The 23,845-nt window shown below is 41.2% G+C and overlaps 1 protein-coding gene across 3 annotated transcripts in view; it reads left to right on the forward strand.

Annotated features, from left to right (window-relative positions):
* Positions 1–23,845, forward strand: part of LOC110950754 (low-density lipoprotein receptor-related protein 8-like) — a 103,322-nt gene that overhangs the window by 30,360 nt on the left and 49,117 nt on the right. For all 3 annotated transcript variants that reach the window (XM_022193514.2, XM_022193513.2, XM_022193515.2), the window contains exons 3-4: positions 2,136–2,258; positions 16,628–16,756. In XM_022193514.2, coding sequence (XP_022049206.1) covers positions 2,136–2,258; positions 16,628–16,756 — 252 coding nt within the window. The remainder of the gene's footprint in view (positions 1–2,135; positions 2,259–16,627; positions 16,757–23,845) is intronic.

Below are 23,845 nucleotides of genomic sequence, written 5' to 3' on the forward strand. Positions count from 1 at the left end.
GCAACACTGATTATGTGATTCACCAGGGGAACAGGAGAAACAAGGGCTCGAGGCATCAGATTTTGTCCCAGTGGAGTTAAAAATAGTCATGAATGCGTATGTAAAATATCAGTCCATATCCTGCTTTATACAGACGGCATAACAGGATCAGCAGCGGAAGAATGTGAACGCTCTAGAAAAATAGCTAATTAAGTCATTGCATGAGTATTTGTTTAAAAAATATAAAAGATTTACCTCCCTTGTCATATTTGGAAAAATTTGCAAGTCATGCTAGGCCACTTGGCTTCCACGTGTCTGATGATGTGCATCTAATATCCAGTAATTAGCTGCAGTAGCTGAAATGTGAAGCATCTTTCATTTGGAAGGCAAAGGCTACTATTTACCTGCATGTTAATGGTGTGGAAATAAAACAGATAATCTCCCTCATTTCCTGAAGGAGCTGTGATTGGAACACAAGTGCCATCAATGCAGCCGGTCACACCTGGGAACCTGATAATATATCTCATTACCTCATTAGTGCTTCCAGTCTCAATGCTTCAGAATTGATCAATTAATTATATGTTCGACATGCAATTAAGTGAAGTTCTTCTGTGATGAGTCTAGGAGGTCTTTGACTTTGGAGTAAATGTTTCATTCGTAATATTTCTGACAACACAGCAGATGATTGGCTTATAAATATGTTCAGCGTCTCCAGTATTGTATAGAAAAGTCTTTTCAGTGAAAAAGTGAAGTTTAGCACCAAGAAGTTGTCGTGAGGTGAGAGAACGTCCACAATATGATGCGCTGAGAATATTGTTCAGATAAATGATCGACTGTGCAAGAAAACAATCATGCTCAAACAGAAAAACACCAGAGAATTACATAGCATCCAAGTAGTGTCTGATAACTCCCTGTTGATGGAGGACGTCTGACATTTCCTCCAGTCTGCAGGAGGGGAAACTCGGCCTCAGTTGGAGAAAACCTGTCGGCACGCTACGATTTCTTCAGCTTTGCGTCAACTTATTGTGAGCTTTTATTAAAAATCCTTCTCAAACAGAGTCCTGATTTCATTTTGTCCTTTTGTTGAAATCATCCTCACATCTGTAGGAGTGAAATTCGGACATCAGGAAGAACTCTTTTCGCCAAATGAAGACGTCCCTGATCTTTAATGCCTTTAAAAACGAGGCCAAGAAAAGAAGTTGTACAAGCACAGCGAAGAAAAACTCTTGAAAAATCACTGATGCTGTCTCCCCTTACAGCCCCACAGCTAAGATTAAGCTCCCTGCACATCTCTAAACGCTATATCTAATTTGAAGCATCAGAGCCAAGATGGGGGCCAGCTTAGGAACAGTTGTGGCTGTATAACAACACCAGAGAGCTCGGCTGAGGGCTTTAAGCCGGTGATTTATTCGACTGTACAGCAGGTCCTGCCGGAGTAACGGGCTGAGGAAATTGAATGGCTCCGAGTTCTGCTGGTGTCTGGTTCTCGGAGCTGCCTGGCTGCTACAGGTGGATTCTTTTTTAGTGTGTATGTCTGGCTTTAAGCGCAGAAGAATGTTGAGATTTTTTGGGAAAGGCAGCTGCGATGAGCTCTGGGCTGTTGGTGAAAGTTTTCTTCTAATTGCTCGAGCAGGCATTTTTTTTCTTGACATGTTTTTGACTTTCCAATTCTCAGCACGCTTGACATGTTTATCAGCCCGTGGCCTCGCAGGCTTGTAACTTTCTGCAGTAAACACGTTTGGGAGGTAAAAGGTTTAACCTCGCTGAGCTCGCGGTGTTCTGCAATCAGCACCCATTTCACCGCTCTGTGATGGAAAACCTGAAGCAGAGATTAGACAGGTTTTTTTGTTTTTTTTTGGAGATCAGCAGATGTAAGAAGAGGGAGGCAGATTGGGGGAGAAAGGGGGAGGACAGCACAATGAATTAGAGTCAAGAAAGTAGAGAACGTGGGATAATTAGTGAAGGGTATCATGAAAGAGAGTGAGCACTTGAGAAGGCTGCAGAGGAATAAACGGAGAACTGATCTCTGATGATTGCAGGGATTCAGATAGTGTGGGCAGTTTATGACGGAGATGAATCTCTCATGCAGAATGACCGGTTTTTAACTTCCTGTCTTCACTCTGTTCCTCTCTGTCTGTGCTTCTCTCTCTGAGCAGCCAGGAAAACATGCGCTCCTGCAGAGTTTGCCTGTTTAAATGGACAGTGTGTCCCGGGACGCTGGCGATGCGACGGAGAACCAGAGTGTCCGGACGGCTCTGACGAAGCAGAGGAGACCTGCAGTAAGTGGAACTACTGAAAGAGACACTTTATGTCAGATTGAGCCTTATTTTTATAGTGGCAGCCATTGTTACTTGCTACTTGCATTATTACCCCAAAGTAATCTACACGATAATTGTGGGACTGTCACGGTAGGGAACATTTTGCATCCAGAGGTATTTGCGAAGGGCAGTGACTGATTGGACCAGAAAGGCTGCATAGGGCAGTGCTGCACGTGTTTTGCATGTCATCCCATATGCAGCAGAACTGTGTTTTGTTTTGTTTTTTGTTGTTTTTACTTTGTCTATAAAACTGAACAACGTATTGACTTACTGAGACATTTTCATGTCCTAAGGTTAATTTTTCCTTATCCCTTACCAGCATTTCCAGTTCTGAGTAACTTTACAGACAAATGTTGTCTGCACAGTCTTAAAGGAAAATGAACTTGACAGCTGTTAAGTCACATTTACAACACAGCTACCATGCATGGAGTATTGAAGTACAGCTTTCTTCTTCTTATCTTTGAAAACAAAGGCTGTATACATCTTGAAGTCAAACTGATCAGCCAAAGATTCCCTTTTCTTCCGAAGTTGAGCACGAAGTTGCTTTCTTGTTTGATTTCTTGGTGAAGTTGGGTCACCCATGGTTAGATTTTGATGGTAGTGTCTTCTCCTCTTATGCGGTATATTTTGACTACACTTTCTACTTCTGTATTTATGTGCTGTATAATAAGCTTTAAATATGTTGAAAAAATGTCATGTTTCAACCCAATCCTTGATGTTTTCCTAAACCTAACCACATAGTTTTGGTGCCTAAGCTTAAAAAAAACGATGAATAAAAATGAAACTTGAAAAATAAATGAATAAAGTCTGTCCTCCTTATGTGGACTTTTTGACTCTTTGCAAGTGGAGACCATTCCTAGTGTGTCACACTCGAAAACTCGAACACTTGAAAATGAAATTGAAAATGCAGTTTAGTTGTTTACGGATAGCTTTTTTTTTTTTTTACAAATTGGCTTATGTAAGTGGATGCTTTAAATTGCTAGAAGCTAAAAAAAATTATCTAAAGCACATTACTCAGAGGTAGCAACCAAAACTGAACATGCACAGTGCCAATTATTACCTCCGCCAAGGAGGTTATGTGACACCCGGCATTTGTGTGTCTGTCTGTCTGTCTGTCTGTCTGTTAGCAAGATAACTCAAAAACGCCTGGGCAGATTCACATGAAAGTTGGAGGGGATGTAGACTATGGTAAGAGGAAGAGCTGATTTAATTTTGGTGGCAGTCCAGAAAGGATCCTGGATTCTGGATCACTTTGAATTTTTTAGTATTTTAGTATGTGGTCCAAAATATGACAAAAACATCACAGGTTAGTATGTCGTCCAACAAATTGGAATAAGTTGTCCAGATAGCTCAACTGGTTAAGAAGGTGATTCGTAAACAGAACTGTGTCAGAGACGCAGGTTCGATTCCAGCTCATGATCCTTTACTGCATGGGTTTCCTGTTTTCCTCTCTATCCTTGGCGGAGGTCTGCACTCTCTGAGTGCTTTTCTAGTATTTCCTCTTTGCTTCTAGTATTTCCTCTTTGCTATAGATAAGTATAAGCGATGAGGAATGAAGAAGTCAGTGCACAACTTCCCACTTAAATATTATTAATCTTTTGTATTTTTTTCCAGGCAATTTTAGCTTCAACATGCATGACTGAGTGTTTTGGACTTTTTTAAAGTTGCGTCAACTGCGAAAATCACGAACAAAACCACAAAAATAAGAACCAGATCATGTGGAAATGGTATTTCTCTTTAGAGGTTTGCCTGAAAAATGTTGTTTTTTTTAGTCTGAAGTATCTAAAATGCCTCTGCTGACAAAAGACAAAAACAAAGAATCTCTGGCTGGGTAATTAGCATTTTTTGAGCTGCATTCGGACACACTGTCACACTCTCATGTCAGTCGTTTTCGACAAGGTTTAATTTGACTCTCCTAGAACCTGTATTCAGGTTGCTAATTCCCCTTGTTATCTCGGCTCCTGTGGCAGTTCAGCCGTCTCGCTTGCCTCCACTTGCCCACGCACTTCAATACTCAATGCTGTCTGATAGCGAGAGCAAGAAAGGCCTCGATTATCTCTCTGCCAAGCTGCTGGAGACGAATATCGCTGGCTGGCTCACTTTTACCCGGTGCCAGTCTCACCCTCCCACGCATGGGCCTGAAGGGGGTGAGGTGAGTCCCCTACAGAACCGAGCAGCGCCTCAAGTGTGGGAGGCTTCAACCAGTTATTAATTGTTTTCTTTTTTTATGCTAATTTTCTTTAACTCCCCTGGCTGCCTGAGTCTCTCTTGGGGTTCCACATATCAGATGGAGCTCAAAGCACCGCACTGGTAAATAATAATGTCTTAAGGAGAAGCAGAAAGTATCCACCCACCCGAGTGTAGCTCAGTATGCCTCAGTACTGGATACCATGAAACACACAGGGCCTCTTTTTCAGTTTTTAAATGTGGCAGAGAGCAGTGGGGTGGTATGGGTCTGAGGCTAGCTCCTGAAACGTGAGCATAATTTTCAAATTTTTATCTAAACAGTTCATTTATCATCAGAAGAATCTTGAATATATTAAACTGACTCTGGTGACCCATGAATATGTGACATTTTTAAAATTTTTGATAACATGTCAATCAGCTTAATTACTGTCGGAGAAGGTGTTTATGAACAGTTTTGGTTGTTTCCCATCAGATTTCTGTTTTTATATCTCCAAATCGATGATGTTTTGTCCGTCCTTATGTCTGTCTGTCCATTCCATTCTTGTGAACGTGATATCTCAGCAATGTCACGAAGTAATTTCTTCAGTTTGGGACCAACATTCACTTGGACTCGAGGATGAATTCATTATATTTTGGTGGACAAAGGTCACAAAAGTTATTTTGGACATAACTCTAGAATTATCATGCTAATTATGACAAAAATTTATATCATAAAGTGCTGAAGTGATGTCATTTTATATCTGGAAGGTCAACTTCACTGTGACGGAATATTTTGCAAAAACACATTTCTGTCTAATATTCAACACTAAACTCAGGAGCAGAAGGGAAGACTGTGACCATATTTCACATGTGGTGAATATTGGATGTCCACCTTGAAGCTGTGCTGATTGTAGCTCTTCTGAAAGATGTGTGTGAACCATCCACAGGGTAGAATCTGCAGCAACATTTACAGTTTGTGTAAAGACAACAAGTTTCTCACTGGAGATTATTCACTGGAATCGCACATTAGACTTCTGATAACTTGCATTTCATCATAAATCTCTTGACTAAAGACGGTGCATTATATGAGTTTGGACAGACTTGCATGTAAACTTCAATTTATCTGGTTGGTGGAGGAATAATTGTGGTTTTGTCTGTTGGTTAGTTTGAAGTTGATGGAGCTTAGTTGGGAGTAATGTTTGGCGAACGTTGAATCAGAATCTGAAGATGATGGTTTATTTATTAACTGTCAAAAAAAAACCCGTATGTAACCGCAGTCGTACAAACGTGCTCAAGAAGGTTAATCTCTTAATTAATAATATATAAAGACAAGATCCGTGAATATTTAACATTGTGACAAGAGATTTGAGGGCAAGTTTCCAAAAGTTTTTTACAGTTTGGGCTGTTCTCCCATTCATTAAAGTTTGATTGTTTGAGGTCAACTCCAACAGCTGATGAATGGCTTTTGGGTTTGCCAAAAGCAGGATTACAAGTCCTGATGATGTCTCACAAATTCATTATTTTACTAAATAAAAATATTAAAAAGTCTGACTCATGATGAACCACATTCGTTATATTCATTATTCTTTTATGAATAATGAAGCATTTGTGCTTCATTATTTACGAGAGCTTTGAGGAATGACTGTGATATGAATGCTTTGTCGCTGTGTTGGGATGTAACAGAGCAGGTTGGTGTTGTTTGATGATGATGATGATGATAATGATATTGTGATTGAGAGCGCGACTTTGATTCCACCCACCGCCGCCACGCTTTGCATCTTTAAACCCTCCTTTAAAGTTATTGTGGGAGGGCATTAAGATGCATCCAGCCAAACGGGAAATGAATCAAGAAAAAGCCGAATGAATCTTTCAGAGGACATTCATTCTAGTTTTGTTGCGTTTTATTGGCGGTGGATGTGTGGGTCGCTTCGATGAATAATGCAGCAGCCGAGCAAAGCTTCTAATGCCACTCGCAGAAAAGTTGAGCAAGAGGAGGGGAACATAAAGGGACCTCTGAAGGATAACAAGTTTATATTGGAAATCCAATTAAAGATAAATGAAGGAAGGATTCATCCCTTGGCTGCAGAATAAAGAGATGGAGATCTGGGTTGAGAAGAACGCCATTTATATGGAAATCCCTTATGCATTCACATGATGTTGCAATGTGACAAAAAAACATCTAAACACCCGCTGTGAAAAATGTTTCTTTCTCAGACTTTCTCTTCTAGAAGTAAAGAGCTACTCCAGGAGGCTACAGGTAGTCTTTACCCAGCAGCCCATGCAGCTCCTGATTATGCTTTTAGATGAGGAGTGTCAGATCGAGGCTGTGTCCTGAACAGAAGGATTGCTAATGAGATCCACTTCATCACAGCTGTCTTTCTGTTTGAGTGAATCCAGCTGTGCCATAATGAATCTGAAGAGAAAAGAGAGAGAAGAAAGACTCGAGGATGGACAATGTACAAATAATGTCTGCCGCATCTTAAACTACTGTAAAGCGACCCGCTCTGGAGTGGATCACTAATGATCCATCTCATTACCGTCGTCTGTTCCAGCCACTTGCTGTTATCACACAGCTATAATAAGAACTATGTATTCGTCAGCAAAACCTCTTGATGTACTTCATGTTTTTTAATTCGAGTGAAGGTGCAAAAAACAACAAACTGTGACGTTCTAGTTCAGCATTTCCATTCTCAAATGCCAGCATGTTGCTAAACAGCCCCAATCCTGCCAGCATTTTACTGTGAAACCAAAAGCTTCACATTTACCAGTTACTGAAGTGCTGTCTTTACAATGCACAGAAGATTTTCACAGGCTGCATCCGATGTTTAGCGTGACAGAGATATAAAACTTGCAATTATGTAAAGAGCAGAGACCAGTGACAGCATTACTGTTTTACACAAGCTAATTACATATAGCACAGCACACACCTTCATGCATCACGCTCTGGTTATTCTCCAGCCTGATGAGCAGCGACGTTCCCTCACATGCAGAAAACCTTGTTCTTGTTCCTCATTCAGATCCCCCTCCCAGCTCTCCTGTACTTTGTCTATTTCGGTTTCACATGTGCACAAACATACAGCGCACACACACACGGACACACACACGGCTAAGACATTTCCGAGTCCGTGCAGCAGACATCTGTGCCACAATCATTCTGGCTCACTGAGTGGATTCCCAATTACACGCTGGAGTAGCGTTACACTGCTGCATTAAGAATTCAAATTCGGGCCACACAGAGTGAGTTACTCGCGAGCGCTGAAAAATGAATGACTCTTTGGAGAAACATGTGAAGTGCCAGCGCTCATAGTTTTTGGATTAGATTAATGTGTAATCAAGGAGGAACTGGGCCACTGCAGCCAGCTGTGCAGCAGCTCCTCTGCTCCTTCTCCAACGCTGGGACACTTCCACATGCTCCTACTTGCCCCAGTCACTTTTAAGGAGTTGACAAGAGGAGAGGAGTGTTGGCTACTCGACGCTTTTCTGGCAAAATTGCTGAGTTCAGCTCCGTTCTGCGTGTCAGTTTGTCTCCTTTGCTTTTCAAATTCATTTCTAGGAGTTGACAGGCGTGAGGAGACTTCACAATGACTCCTCTTCCTTGAAAAATCTTTCATTATGTGAGGACACAACCTCACACTGGCGCACGTTTGAGAAATACGGTCGATTCAAACAGATGGAACTTTTTTTCCAACTCACTGCGCTGTGTCCTTAATTTGGTCTTCTAAGTGTTATGTAACTTCTAGTGGATTGTAGACATTTCGCTGAAGGAGGTTGTGTGGAAAACTTCCCTCTATAAACCTCTTTGTAGATATCGAGCGTCAAACCCTGCTGAGCCTTTCTGCAGGAGTCAATACTAAAGCCTTCCTTTTATATTGACTTTATAACGGAGAAGATTTTCTTTGTAGGATGTTTACATGGCACATATTGGATGCCACAGTTTACTTCTCTCTGTGTTAAATCCTTTGGATTTCCCTTTATGTGGAGATGTGGATTGTTATTTATAATGAAAGAATTATTTGCAGGTTAGTTTACTGCAGGGTGTTTGTTAAATCTGGGCTAGGCAGTAAGTTTTTGGTGTCACTGGGCAAAAACTCCATATAACCTTATGACATATAATTCAAGTGGTATGAGGTGTATCTCGACTTTTGCACATTTTACTGGCTCTGTTGTCTGTCGTTTGAAAATCTAGATCATTACAGGACAGTTTGGTCAATCATTTTTCAGATGAAGGACATTCCTATTGGTCGTTTAGTGCAGATTTGTCTGCACATCCCTTCAGATGGAGGAAAACTTGAGTCAGTGGTGGAAAACCCAGCAGGAAAAGTTGCTTTTCTGCTGCGCTACACTGCAAAGCAACCAACAAAGAGAACCTAAAAAGCAGCCTGACAATAAGTGAGTCAATATCAGTGTGAAGTGGAGTTACATTCTGAAAGTACTGCATCCTGTGCTCCCTGTTTTCCACCTGGATATGTGAGCTGCTACTTCAATTTCCTTTAATATCTAAATTTGTCATAGTGGTTGGTGAGGTTGTGTAGGTGGATTTACAATGAAAGCTGGTGATTGATGTTGCTAAAAGCTTAGCCTTCTTTAACAATTTACCCATGATGTACATGTTTGTAATTAAGTTTTTGTTACTTACAGGTATGAAGTGTGTGCATTTGCCTGCACTTAAGACAGAGAGGAGAGAGGTCAGAGGAAGCAGGAGGGCTGTGGTTTGAAATTCTGGTGCACATTTCTCCCTACCCCAGCTTTAGCATTGTCTTAGTACTACTAATAAGAGACAAACACCTAAATGAGCTACATCAGACTCTCATGCATAGTATACTGTTGAGCCTTCTGTCTAATTTTTAATTCTGTGACTAAAAGGCAGGTTTACATTCTTTTCCAAGTTGCTGTGTTCCACAATGTTGGAATTTTGAGGCTCATATTATAATTATCTGTATTGCACAGACCTTAGAGTTCATAAGAGGGAACAGGTGCGCTCACCTGTGCAAAGTTTTAGTGCTGTCTCATGAAAGCAACTGGTGTTTGCTTCCACAAACAAATCCAGGGTTCTGACACATTACAGCATGAAACCTGGCAATTGTTTTGCTGTTCCGTTAGTTGAACACAAGATTCAGAAAAAGGATTAAGGCATTTTGTTTCCTTTTTGTCCTTGGACACCAGCACTATTACAGGCAAAGATTTGACATAGATTTATTGGGCTAACGGATTTGTCACGGTTAGCCATGACAAAGATATGAGGAATATTTTGAGTCTTAAACAGCATTACTGCATCCAGCAAATACCATCGTCATTTTTCTACTGTTTCCTCATTTTATTATTGATTCTAAAATCATGAATAAATGCCCATTTCAGTTTTTTTAAAACGCAAAGTTCCTGTTTTTTTTGTTTGTAGTCCAAGGATATTTAGATCCAGTCTTCACATTTTGCAGTGAGGCAAAGTTTGGCATTGCATGAAAAGTTACGTCAGAAGTCAAAATAGTTGCAGATCTATTTTGATTAATGTCGATTGCAGCCTCAGATGACGGTAAAATCTACAGTGACGTCATTAGAAAGAAGTCAGAAGTCATAACTTCATAAGAACTATAAAGAAAATGGGCATGGTAGCTAACAGCAAGGAAATCCTACATTTAAATCCAGTAATTTTGCTATTCCAGACCAAGCTTGCTGCTTTGGTTTGGTTGGTTGAATTAATGTCTCTATGTGGTAGCCCTGTGATGGACTGCAAACTTGTTCTGCTGGGATTTGATACCAAAATACATGAAAAAAACATTTAAAATGAGCAAAACATTAGCGTCAGCTGATGAAGTAGCACTCGGTTAGCTCCTGCACCGCGCTTGCATTAAACAGAAGTACATGTCACAGTACATTATTTGCTAATGCACTTTGCTGAAAATAACAATTTCCCATCTTGTAGTCTGCGAGCAGGAATCGTGTTCTCGGCTGTAGCAGATCTATAATTCAAAGCGGGGGGACATGACCACGCTAACCCAGCTTAATGAAGCAGTGAATCTGAGAATGACTCATGTTATCAGAGCGTTTTGTGCCTTTTTAGGTGGAATTGAGGGGCGCTGAGTTATCTCCTTCACCATTAGAATTCTAACATTGATAGGCGCAGGTGCATAGACCCAAACCGGTGCGCAAACATAGCATTTCAGCTCTGACGGTTTTGAGTGGAAAGCCAGGGTTACTCAGAAATAGAATTTCGAAAAAGCGAATATGTACCCTTCAGGTTTTGAATGAGGTGTTTAATTGGAACATGTCACCAAGAGGGGACCAGCTCTGTGGAGAAATGTCACAAAAAGCTCAGCACTCAAGCGTGAATCTGCCAACAGCTGTCACCAACTGGTTGTAGGATGAATCATTGCTGTAGCATATCTATTATCAGTGTAAAGAAGCAAAACAGACATTATACAGCCTCCACGTTATTGCTTCCATGGCCTGCTGTGGTGTCATTTTACATTTGTTATAAAGCTCCAGTTTATTATATCAAATCATTTGAGCACATTTTTCAGCTCCGTGGTGCTGATTGGGCTTCACTTTATCACCGTATCGTACCACATGCCCACTGACAGCTGACAAATTGAGGAGTTTCCACACTTTGTCATTGAAAGCCAAGTTTAAGGTGAAAGGCTGTCAGCAAAAACAAGGTCAGCTGCGATGATCAAATGAAAAGTAAAAGCTATTACACCGCTGCACCGTTGAGGTGAGCACTGCCTCGGCTCTTGTAAAAAGTGATGAATTCTAAACAGATCTCTCGTCAAAGTGCCACAGTCCTGATGAATCCTCATTTTTCACCCTAATGGTAAACAACAGCCTGGGAGTCGGTTTGTCTGCGAGCGATTGGCTTCTATTAAGATTCCTCCTCTTCAAGCAAAAAACCATTAGATATGTCTTTATAAAATCTGAAGCGTCACTAATCAGTCGCTGTCACGGTGAGCACTGAGGTCCCACTACTTTGACGTCGGCTTTCTTTGTTTGGATTTGGGCGTAACACGAGCTGGCTTCATTAAAGAGTCATCAGTTAAACGGACGGGACAGCTCACCCGACGCTCGCTGGATTCATATTCTGCTCTTGACTGAGCTCTGCCTGTCTTTCCTCCTTCATCTCCTTCCACTTGGTATGGACGGCTTTGATTTAGCTTTAGGATAAGAATCTGAAAGGTCATGCGGCAGTTTGTCTCTCCATCCCTTCCCCCCTTTGATACAGTGTCTCGCTCTATGTGCGTCTCCCTTCTTCTTATGGATTCCTTTTTGCTGTTCCTCCACCACCCCTTTTCCTTTCATTTTCTCTGCCCGTGTCTTGTTTTCTGTCAGGTTCTGCATAGACCTTGAATTCATTCCGACAGCATGTTATTTCCTCTTCCAAAGATTACACCTACTCACTGCTTTCATCTTTTTCATGTTTTTTGTGTTTCCTGACTGACCAGACAGTCTGTCTTTTGGTTTTTTTTTTTTTTTTAGACATTACTCGGCTGTAATCACTCATCTTAGTTTGTCATTTCTTCAGATTTAAACGCTTTCACCCATCGGTTCCTGACAGAAAGACACAGCGAAGACATAATTGTCTCTGTTGCCTGCATGAAAAATTCAGCACTGACTCATGAAACATCAAAGACTGTCACACATCTTGGTTTGCTAGTTTTTTTTTTTTGCTTTGGTGAAACGCTCTCTAAACGTGTGTGCACCAGAGCTGGCAGGTGTTAGAGGCCAACTGCATGATTATTGCAGCCATCCTGCTGTTTTCTTCTCTTCACCAGTGTAACCACCGCATATTTTAGTTTGATGCACCTGTCAAGACTGTTGATTGACAAAGGAAGCTTGTGTTCATTCACTTCACATTGTAGTTTGTTCAGAAGTGCGCTACAGTTGCAGGTAAATGTCACTACCCAGCCAGTGTAAGACAAGGTTTTCTGAGATTGTTCGCCGCTGTAGAAACAGCCTCTGAGCACTGCAGTTTTTTTTTTTTCCTGTGGGGTCAGGGCCTGGCTGCATCAGCCTTTCCTCACTACTTATCCTCCCCAGGCACCAGCTGCCTCTCCAGCCTCCTCTCCTCTTCTGTCACCCCTCTAATGCTGCAGGGACTGTCGCTTAACAGGGCAGGAATGAAAGGCTAAAATTATGCCTTCATTCAAAGCTAGAATCTAATGAAGGCTACTTGTGGGTGGTTAGCATGTCTATGTGCCAGGCTGATATATCCCTTAGTATTAATTTGTCATGCATGTCAGTGTTAGTCGATAAGTAACAAGGAAACGCGGTACAGAAATTACAAAATAAGGGCATCACTCCACCCTTCCTCTCCGCTCCCTTTGCTGGCTCCTTATGCAGCTCACTCTTAATTCAATCTGTGCTTGTACAGGGCCTCTAAGCTATGACTAATGACCAGCCTGACATTCAAAGAGTGTTGCAGTTGTGCATCTTGATCAGTCCATTGTGTTTTAGCCTCACAGTGGTGGAATGAAAGCCACCACTAACTGCTCTGTTCCACACTGATGTCAGGACGGCGACAGTCACCGCCCACCTTTTTTGCTGCAGGCTGGAAAATCCACCTTTTTAGTCTGCAGCTCAACACCTTGCAATAACACTTTCACTTGAATTCCTGGGCAAAAGCTGTTCCACTTTTGATGATATATTGCTGTTGTTTCTTTCAAATGTGACTGTACTGTTGGAAGCTGCTGCAACACGAGCCGCAAGCGTAGCGTAATGCATCCTTAACTGTATGTTTTCCGCTCTGTCTCCTGCTTCAACTATTGCAAAATATCACAAAAGAACATCTTAGAAAAGGAAATGCCAAGATATGTTTTAGATAATTTCGCGGTAGTGTCATTATTGCATAGTTGGTCCACCAATTTCAACTTTAACGTGTCCTCTGTCTCGAATGAATGAGCTTAAGGGATCCTTAAAGAGTTTTCTTTCTGCTGTGAAAATGCGTTTCTCATTCTGTTTTATGAATATTTTGAGCTACAACAATGACACAAGAAATTAAATTCGATTTTTAGAGTATTGGCATTGGTATTTGGAGCAAAAATCTGTTAAATGTAAATTAGCATTGTTTTTCTTACTTGAAAGAAGTTTTTTTTTATCATATTAACATAAACAGCTGTGTTGCACTTTATGCTTATTACATAAATGATAATGGTACTGATACCATAAAACATTAATTTATACTGTAGTTAATTAAAACCAGACTGTAAAAATTTACATAAACACCATTTAGACCAAGGAGAGAAGCATCACAAATTAAATCCTCTGTGATTTAAAGATACGCTATAACTGTAATGGAAAATATACGGCGCCTCATTTAATAATTAAAATCATCTGCGCAGTGGATTTGCATGAGATGAAACAGAATTCAATTCAAACATAAATACAGTGTTTTAGCTAACGCGCTTCCCGTATGAACAGATGTACTTTATTTGGAAAGATGGCTTGGCAGACTCCCTTCCTGTCGGGTCCAATTACCCACAGTGCAATTTACACCTAACATTGATAGTGACAGCATCAGAGATTCTGCTATAACCTCATAAATGATTTTCATTATGCAGCTTGTTCTCACTCACCACACTACAAATGGTCCCGTTACGGCATTGTTTTTCATCTGTAACAATGCTGTCGTGGTTAGCAGATAACGCTGCTGAATACTAATCGAGATCTGTAGCTGTAAAGGAAATAAATATTCCCGCGGTATTGTAATGTTTTAATGCTGCTAAAAAGTGCTGAGATTGTAGTCTGTCTTATTTTTAAAAGATAGAAATAACAATTCGATGAAAAAATGTTTTCACACAGAGACTTGGATACAAAATCAGGACGTGATTTAAAGGCATTAGAGGAGATTTAATTTCCTACGACTTTGAACGTAGCATGCGCATGCGCACATACAACCTCTCCCTCACCCCCCTCTAGCCTCCCCCCTCTTAACATTTACGAAGAAACGCCCCCCTCCAGAAACTTGCGTAGCACTCGTGAAGTTGTCTTTTACGGCTGGGTCCCCCTGGATCTTTATCTGCCATTATGTAAAAAAGATGAGCAAAACAAGTCGCCAGCTAACTACGAAGCTATACCAAAGCAACACATACAGAAAACACGTAAGTCCAAGGCGTACGTAATCTACGTAAGTAGGCCTGAGCCGGAAGATTTTTGATTGACAGGAAAGGGAGCAAACCAAACGCCTCGGTCCGAGTGCATTGATTGGCTGATGTTTTTCAGGTCCTGCCATGTCCACAGTTATTTTTTTTTAATTTTTTATTCTTTTAGAGACCATACATACAAGTCCACTAAAGGTCAGTATATTCATTTTATGAGAATCAGACAAATTAAACAAAAAAAACATCCTCCATAATGCCTTTAATGTGTGAAAGGTGGTTAAGGTGGCTAAGGTGGCTAAGGCCAGTAGTTGACTATAATTATCTGAAAATAATGGATAAACAGTGGAGATAACCAGCTAATTTGCATAAATAATTTAAATATGTTGGAAACTGCAGGCTGTTTTAGGACATCTCGGACTTTTCTACATTTTTAAGGCTGCAAAGAAACACCCATGTTAAAAAGTACATACTCCAGGGTAAATACATCTGAGTGGCTCTGTTTGCTGTGTGCTGATTGGTTTAACTCGGAGACCATTTGTCTGCCCTCTCAATGCCATCATGCAGTAGCAGTCTTCTCCTCTCAAGCACCGCCATCAATACTGTAAAATTCACACTATAGGCTAACGTAACGACCCTCCATTGTTGTATTTCTTCCATGGCCATCGAGCTGAAGTTACGTTCAGTTACTGCTATTTGTCATGAAGCTGTTAGATTCTATACCACACTGGAAACAGAAAGTCTGAAAGGGCCGATCACGGGGCCATTCCTGTAAACCTGGCACCTATACTTAGCCGAGCTGAACACCTAGCAGTTTATGGACATTTTATTGCTCCCGCTACACTTTTACCCACTGTGGGATCATTTTTCACTGTAATATAAAATCCTTCACCTCTGTGGAATCAGTACAACTCTATCTAGAGACAAAGAGCACTCAAAAAAGTCATTTGGGCAATGGAACAAAGCTAAAATGCCATACATCATGCACATGCTAGATAGATGTAGAAAGATATTTCAACATGCTGAATGTATCTTCCAACAACTTGCTTGCTCCTCTATACTCTTTGTTCCGTTTGTTTTGTTGATCTGCTCTTTTGTAGTTCATCTGAATAGTCACTGAATTTTGTCGGTGATGGCTGAGTCAAGCACTTTTTTGTGGATTTTGTGCACACGTTTTAAATGAAACGCGTAGAATAAAGTGATTTAAATGAAATATCACAATTTTAAGCTTAGATTTATTTTATTTCTCAACAGAACTTCAGGTACTACATGATGAGTTCAAGGACTGTTGAAAAGGGAAGTTGAAAATCCAGTGATGCTTTATGGCTTTATAGGTGGTTTTTTTTTTGGAAAGCTAACAGCCTCTTTTAAGCCGGCGTTGTTGGGGTTTTTTTTGCGGTTCAAAGTATAGAATTAATGAATAAACGGCTTCTGTCACAAGTGATAGCAGTACAATTACAAACTTGACCAAAATAGCAAAAATCACAAGAAACATTATTGTGATAATATCCTTGTTGAAGTCATTTATGCTCTTAATTTGGATCATTTTAAATCTCTCATCAACACATGCTTAGTAGATGAATTTGTATTTGATTTCATCTGACCCACTTGTCAAAAAGGTTGTAAACTGTTGATCCCAAAGACAATGAAACGGTCACGGAGATAAACGATGCAGGTTGACCTCTTGAATTCATTCTGGAAGCCTTTAGGCTGCGCTGTAAGCAAAGATGTATAATTACCAACATGGTTCATATTAAAGGCACTGTAATCTGGATCAAACCGTCCCTGTGCCAACTGTAGCAGATTGGCAGGAAAAGGAAGCAGGGGCCCGGGTTGTTCTTTTGCTTTACAGCCAACTGGGCATTTGCCGTATTTCATGATCTTTCTGCACGTCTCTGTAGAGGCGGCCCAGACACTAAAATCAATTGGCCAGAATGGTGGAGCTTTGGATGAGTTTTAACGGCATCGTGGGGACGATAGAAATCAAGTCCAGCAGTGTCTTGTAGTTGTTTTTGTTTCTGCCTTTATTGGACCATAAAGCCGCTGTGGTAATCTCCCTATCGCTTTTATCTCTGCCCACAGGCAAACAGACGTGCCCTCCAGAGAAATTCGACTGTGGGGGATCCACCAACAAGTGTGTCTCGTTGTCATGGAGATGCGACGGGGAGAAAGATTGCGAGAACGGGGCGGACGAGGAGGACTGCGCCTCTGGTGAGTTTGTCAGCTGTCAGTTCTCGCGGCGTAATGAAATAAACACGACGGCCGGGCGTTTCTCCGTTTTAGTGCTGATTGCATTTCAAGAGGGCTTTTTAACATGAATGGATGGATGTGCAGAAGTGAATGACTTCACCATGCACACAATCAGCAGAATACAGAGAACTCAGATCACTCCTTTTTTTGTATTTTATAAGATTTTATCCTTTCTGATCTCATTTATCATCCACAGGCTTAAGACATTAAAGCACAGTAGGGAACACTCTATATAATTACATGGAGTTGAAGTGACTTTTCATTTTAAGCCGGCTGCACTGAACAACAAAGTCCCTTTTGATGTGGAATGATTTTTTTGGTGTGAAACATCAGATATTTGGAGCTTTGTGATGAGGTTTTGGAAGTTTCTGTCATTAGATTTGCAGCCTTTAGTGTTTCTACTGCAACCCTCCTCAGAACCATCAAAAATGACATCACCTCACACTCAGCCAATCAGAGGAACTGGAATAAGTGGCTGCCCCCACCCCTGCAGGGACTATCCTTGCCCTACTTCCGAAGAGCCATGAAGAATCGGCTTCTTCTTCTTCTCTCTCTTTCTCTCTCTCCCTTGCCTCTTCACGTCAAGAAAAATTGATTGAGGCAACTGAGCTGCAGGGGGTGTTGAGTTCAGACTTTGAAGATTGTGCAAAATGGCACGTGACAGTAAATACGCAGAGGGAGAAGGGGGGAAAAAAGAAAAAGCCATCTTCTTATTATCCTGTATTAATGATGCTACTTTTTTCCCCCCAGATTCTGCTCCACCTCAGTTGTTTGTGTGGGTGTTGAGGTTGTGTCTGACTGGCATCCATGTTTATTTGTAAGAGGGAAGGCAAAATGAATTGGGCATAAAATTACATATACATCAGAGAAATTGTGTTCTTGAATATATGGAGCTTTTACCTGATTGAAGTGCTTTTAATTTGTCCAGCAGTGATCAACCACCAAATGGCCTGTAAATGACTCCCAGCCTTGAAGTGGCCCCACACACTTACGCCAGAGCAAGCAGTAGTGATTCCATCGACTTTAGATCTAATGCCTTCTTAGCTTCGATGGCTTTTCACTGCACTGTCCATTGAGACCCAGTCTAGCCTGGGCTAATCCTTCTTTCATTCTAATGTCTGTATTGATGCGGCAGTCTTAAGCCTCTCAGCAGCGACACGAGGGCAGGCAGCAGGCCGCCCACCCAGGCGTCGGCCGAAATCCCCCTGGAGGTAAACGCCGCTCAGCGTGACCAGTTGAGAGCGGTGGACTCCAACACCAGCGGAGTTCTGAGCTAGATAGCATCGCAAATTAGGCCCATTAAGTGCTGCTCAGGCCAGTTTATCCAGAGATTGATTGGGCCCAATGCCAATCTGAGAGATGATGTCTAAATCAAGGGCAAGAGGCTTTTAAATGTTACCTCACCGCAGATCAGATCTGAGGATACCAGCCATCGATTCTTCAGTGTTAAGTCCGTGGCTCTGCTCCACTTTGGGCAATTTTGCAGTATGTGATTAATAGCAACACTAATTCAGAAAGTAGTTTGATGTTCATTCAGCTCGGGGGGATAAAGTGAGCCGAATCCATTCATCTTTGAAAGCAGAGGTTTGAATTGCATCAAGTTTTCTGACTTTGACAGTAAATAATGTGTAATCTTCTCTTCAATTCTATTTAAATGTCTCCATTGAGACTTTATTTATTCTTCCACCAGTGCTCCAAGGTCAGGCTTCCTCTCGGAGTTTCCTCTGCAAATTTCAGAATCACTAGTTTTGTTTTTTCATCAGCACCGCTGTATCCTGTTAATAGAGCGCTACTACATACAACCACCCACTCATGCTGCAACTCAGAGACTTATAAACAAACACAAAGTTTATTCTGAAGCTGGAATACAGACAGTAAACAGCACAGGAGCTGCTTGATGGGGCAATGAGTGAATGGGATACATAGCCAGTAATAGGAAAGTTTCAAATGAAAGATCACAAATTAAGTATTTAATTATGAAGAGTCAGTATAGAGCTATTTTACATGTTATTTAAATATTTCAATGTATTAGCCCCAAGTATTGCTATTATTTGGTTACATCCTCAGCTTACAACCTGCACTTCTATGACATGTAAGTCTTCATCTATCACGCAGCTTCTGCTATTAAAACTACGCAAGTTTGAGTTCTGTTTTGATGTAGTGCAGGCTTCCGAAAAATGAGGCCTATTTTCATAGAATAAATGAAAAGATGATGACAGACGAGGCATATGAGGAGAAGGAAGAAAACGGGGAATAAAAAAGTGCAAATGATTTAAGATTTTTTTTTTTTTTTTTTTACAAAGATGGAGGAAAAGAGACTTACATTCACAACCAACCAACCAAGGCGTCAGCTGATAGAGAGACATGAGAGGTACAAAGAAATGAGTGCAGTCGACAGCAGTGGTCTATTTGATTGAGTTTTGCTCATATCGCATCCAAACCAAAAACAGGAATCTGTTGTAGAGTGAGTGGCAGTCCATTGAAGAACTTGAATTATACAAAATATGATTGTTTTGCTGTTTAAGGGGTGTTAATGTGTATATTAGTTGGGGTTGTAAACACAGCAGTGAAGTGTCCTATTGAAGCTGTTCACTTATTTGTGAAGTTTAAGCTAATTCATTTGATTTTTAATGAGGAAACTTCTTTCAGTTTGGCCTGGGGTAAAGCAAGGTTTACGACCGCAGCCGTAATTTTACTGTAGCGGTAATTAGGCTTTCAGATGCCCAAACTGTGCCAAAATTAGAACTATGCATAGATGAAATGTGTACGCTGACTCTTAAAGAGCCCATTTCAAGCATATTTACAGGCTTTTAGTTTTGCTTGTGGGGGGTCTACTGAAATATGCATGCTTGTAATGTTACAAAACCTTTTTCTCATTCTGTACATTACTGCAGTATTGCTTATCATTTTCTGTCTCTTTTAGGACCCTCTCCTACAAAGACCTGTCTGCTCTGATTGGTCTGCTGCTCTGATTAAACTTGGCTGCATACCATAACCCAATATCTATGAGGACAAGTAGAGAGCAGAAGCAGCTTTATTGAGGAAATAGTGACCAAACTATCCATAAGGCAGGTGTTGTGCAGATGTGTTGCATATTTATATAAATAAGTGACAGAACAAGAGCCTGAACGTTGAATGATGCATTTCAGACGGGTAAGGAGCAGCATTTTCTCCCCTTCTAAGTTTCAAGAGCTTTTACGTGCACAAAAAGCAGCTATCTTACACACTAAAGAGAAGACAATATGGGCTCTTTAAGTGCCGCTGACTGAAGGCTTTAGATCTTTAGCATGAAGTGAAGCTGGGGAGACGTTGTGGAAATTACCAATTGGTCTGAGAATGACTCAGTGTCTCTGCTCACTGCGTGTTCGTTGTTGGCAAGGAGGCAACCAGAGAATCGACTTCAAAGCGGCATTAAGTCTGCTGTATGCACAGGTTTACATGAGTGAATGAAGACTTGTGAAATGAAGAAGCAGCACTTGTACAAGATAGAGAATAAAGCTTTTAATTAACAGCGTATGTTTCAGTTGCATTTTAATCCTGCAAATGTAGTTCCAAATCACCTTTGGTTACAGCTGTAGTATTCCAAAATATGAAAGCATCCAAACTTGAAGGGGCTCACCAAGTGCTAACAGGAAACTAAAAGGCTACTACAGCATCCAGTAAAACTTTTGCAGTAGAATCAGCTTAGTTCATACAAAATGTCTCAGTGGCTCCATCACCTTTTCTGGTAGAACAGCTCCAGACATGCTGTTTAGACAGTCTCATCACTAAAAAGCCTTTTACTGAAGGTCGGGATCTACATTGTCTCTTTTGTGTAACTTTATATAACTGATGTTGGCCAGTTTCTATAACTTTCTGAAAAACACCATCTGATATTCAGACCCGCTTAAAGAAAGAAGCCAACATTGATCTAGAACAGAACTTATTTTTCAATTCTTAATGCAGATTTTCTCACACTTTTACTGTGAGCAACTGAGTACAAAGTCATAATGTCTTCTAAAAAAATATGTAGTTATTGAAATATTCAAAAGACTGAATTTAAGTTTTCTGTGACCTTTTCACCCCACTTCTCTGTGTAGCTGTTCCAAGCATCTATTATCATGTTTGTCTTCTGGTGTCAATGAACAGTTCACATAACCGGACCTTTAGCCTCTCACAGTTGCACAGTAAAGTAAACTAAGACATGCACCTAACTTAGTTTCTATTTGCACTTGGTTGCTATTAAATTATTGAGTTGACATGGACTGACAGGTGAATCATTTATTGGACACTGTTGGTGACCCTCCATCCTGCAGGCCTGTCAGTATCCACTGAGGGAAAATCAAAGCAATGTTTATTCCAGTGATTGACGTGAAGTTATGTTCCACTTCACTGAGCCCTGTGGCTTTATTTACGCTCCCCGATTGTCAGAAATGTCCGCCTAGTAATAGGTGGTTGTTGGCACCGTATACCATAAAGAGCTGTATCTCATAATAAATAATGACGGATGGCTTAGAAAAGATAGGACGTGTCTGAGGTGTCCCGAACTACAGCGTGATGAGAGAAATAGCTGCTGTCAAACAGAGTGTCAAGTTTTACTCGGTTTAAGATTTAAACTCACTTTTACTTTCTGGGTGTCACCAGTCAGCCGCCACATTAAAACCAGCTGCTCCATAATGTGTCAGACTGCTTTGAATCATCAAAGCGGTTCTGAAGTTTTGGAGCATCTGATTTGTTGATTTTCATCCACTGTTTAAGTTGCAAACATTGTTTTGATTAGGTGTGTTGACGTAATAATGCTCGTATTTGCATCAATTTAACATTGTGTGTAATTTAAACTGGCTTGATAACTTCATTTTTCTAGCCTAGCCGCACCAGACAACCCACGGCAACGGATTTAATTCTCTGCCAGGGTGGGTCTAGTTACCCTCCAGAAGGCTGGATTCTCCTAAAACTGGCCGGACCAATCACCATGAAGTGTAGAGTCAGAAGGCGGGCGTAACTAGGTGACGACAGAGGCGCGACGATTCTGACAGAAACAACCAGCGCACAATAAACAGTTATCTTTCGACTCGGCTTTGGCCACAGCCCTTAAAGATTTGAAGCTAAAATTCAACTTGAAAGATAAACAAAGGACGGCACTGAAGTGTTTCATTGAGAAGAAAGACGTATTTGGACTTATGCCGACGGGATATGGCAAATCCTTAATATACCAGTTGGCTCCGCTGGTTGGGAAGCTAATGGGACTTAGCCACAATCTGCCGGCGCTCTAGGAACTCCGTCAGCCTATTTGTTGCACTGATTGGTTGTATACCTACCCAATTGCTGCAGAGTGATTTGAAAGACAACCTTTTAGCCCGCCTTCCTCCCTGTTGAGCGGCCCTAGACCCTTGTGCCTTCAGAAACATGGGTCTAGCGCGGCTAGGCTATCATTTTTCACTACATTTATGTCATTATTTCAAATGCTTAAAAACATAACTCGTGTTTGTACCAACAATTATTAAGCAAAGGGTGATAAAAACCTACCACTGATTGCAAATGAGAGGCTAAATCCTCTAATGCAGCATAGTTTCTTGCTTGAACATTATTTCCTTAGACGATGTCAGAACTCGGAGACTAATGAAGACTGTCTGATTTTGTTGATCTACAATTTCATTTAGCTGACACTTTTATCCAAAGCGACCTACATCTGAGAGTTGTTGCTGTTGTTGAACCCAAGCATTTGTTTTTAGAGTGTAAATGCTCAAACCAGCCTAAAAAGATGACCAACAGGGACAACATTTGGTTGAACATTCATTGAACCATCAGATTTAAAAATGAGCATCCTTTTTCTTGCCGTTTATTTTTCTTGTCTATTTTATTTTTATGCTGTCGTGAGCAATCTCATGCTTCATCCTGCTTACAGTGAGCAACACACTTTGCACTTCCTCTTCTATTTGCTCAACTTGGTGTGCAAAATTTGCACACCCAAAACTGACAGAGCTGGAACCTTCTCAGTTAGCTCCAGCGCTCTCTGCTATTAGTGGGAATTCATAGCCGGCTGCAGACTGCAAAAAGTAAATCTTGCAGAGGCATCCTGCTAATTGAGTCATCCACATGCTGAATTATGTATTAAGTAGAATCTAGCCCTCACCAGAGAAAGCTTTCCCTGATCAACATTACATTAAGCAGCGGCTCCAGAGAGGCTCTACAAGAAAGTTGAACTGTGTCCTCAACCCTCAGCGATGTGGAGATTAATGTGCACTTACTCACAGGGCATTTTCTTTTGAGCACATGTGTCTACTGGGATCTCCCACGAGGCACAGTCTGGATTGAGCATTTGTGTGTGTTTGCTGTTGCACTTAATGTCAAGTTAAGTTGACTGTCTGCTGCGTGCATACGATATTTCAGCGAGGGTGTATTTTTGCTTCTTTGCTTTATTCATATTTAACACTGTTGGGTAGTTACGAGACAAACAATTACGTCCTGCATTCCTCCCACCTGTCTCGGTGTCCCTGTGATGAAACTGAACTGGCACGTACCAGAGATAAATGTTTACAAAAGGCCATTTTACAGGTCTAAAGTGCTTTCACTGACAAAAATTTCTCCCTAATTTCATTCTGCTAATCAAATTCTAGACAGGTTTTCTATTCAGCTAAATGTGGGGTGTTTTGTCTCATCTCGGCTCTCGTTCTGTGTCTGCTTTGTCCTCACCTCTTGGCCCTCGGTTAGCTCACCTTTTCAGGCAGTAATGATATCAGGGACTCCTGGTTGTTAGTGTAGATGAGAGAGTTGTCACATCTGTGTTACGACTGTGTTTGCTCTGTAAATTGTGTGGCATCAGTGAGAGGGCAGCCACTTAGCCGTTTCCCCCGGTGAGGTGCTGTGGCCTGTCTGAACCGACCGGCAGTGTGAGTCTGTTTTACCTCCATAGAGTTGCCTTTGCTGGATGTTGTGCTAGTGTGTGCGTTGGCGTGTGTTTGGATGACCTTGCTGCAGTGGACCTCAGTTGGCTGAGCAGAGCAGACAGGTCTGAACTGTCCCTTAGGTTTAAATTTATGAATAGCTATGAGACTCGCCGAGGCGATGCTA

The sequence above is a fragment of the Acanthochromis polyacanthus genome, chromosome 9 (genome assembly GCF_021347895.1).
Source record: "Acanthochromis polyacanthus isolate Apoly-LR-REF ecotype Palm Island chromosome 9, KAUST_Apoly_ChrSc, whole genome shotgun sequence".
Taxonomy (NCBI): domain Eukaryota; kingdom Metazoa; phylum Chordata; class Actinopteri; family Pomacentridae; genus Acanthochromis; species Acanthochromis polyacanthus.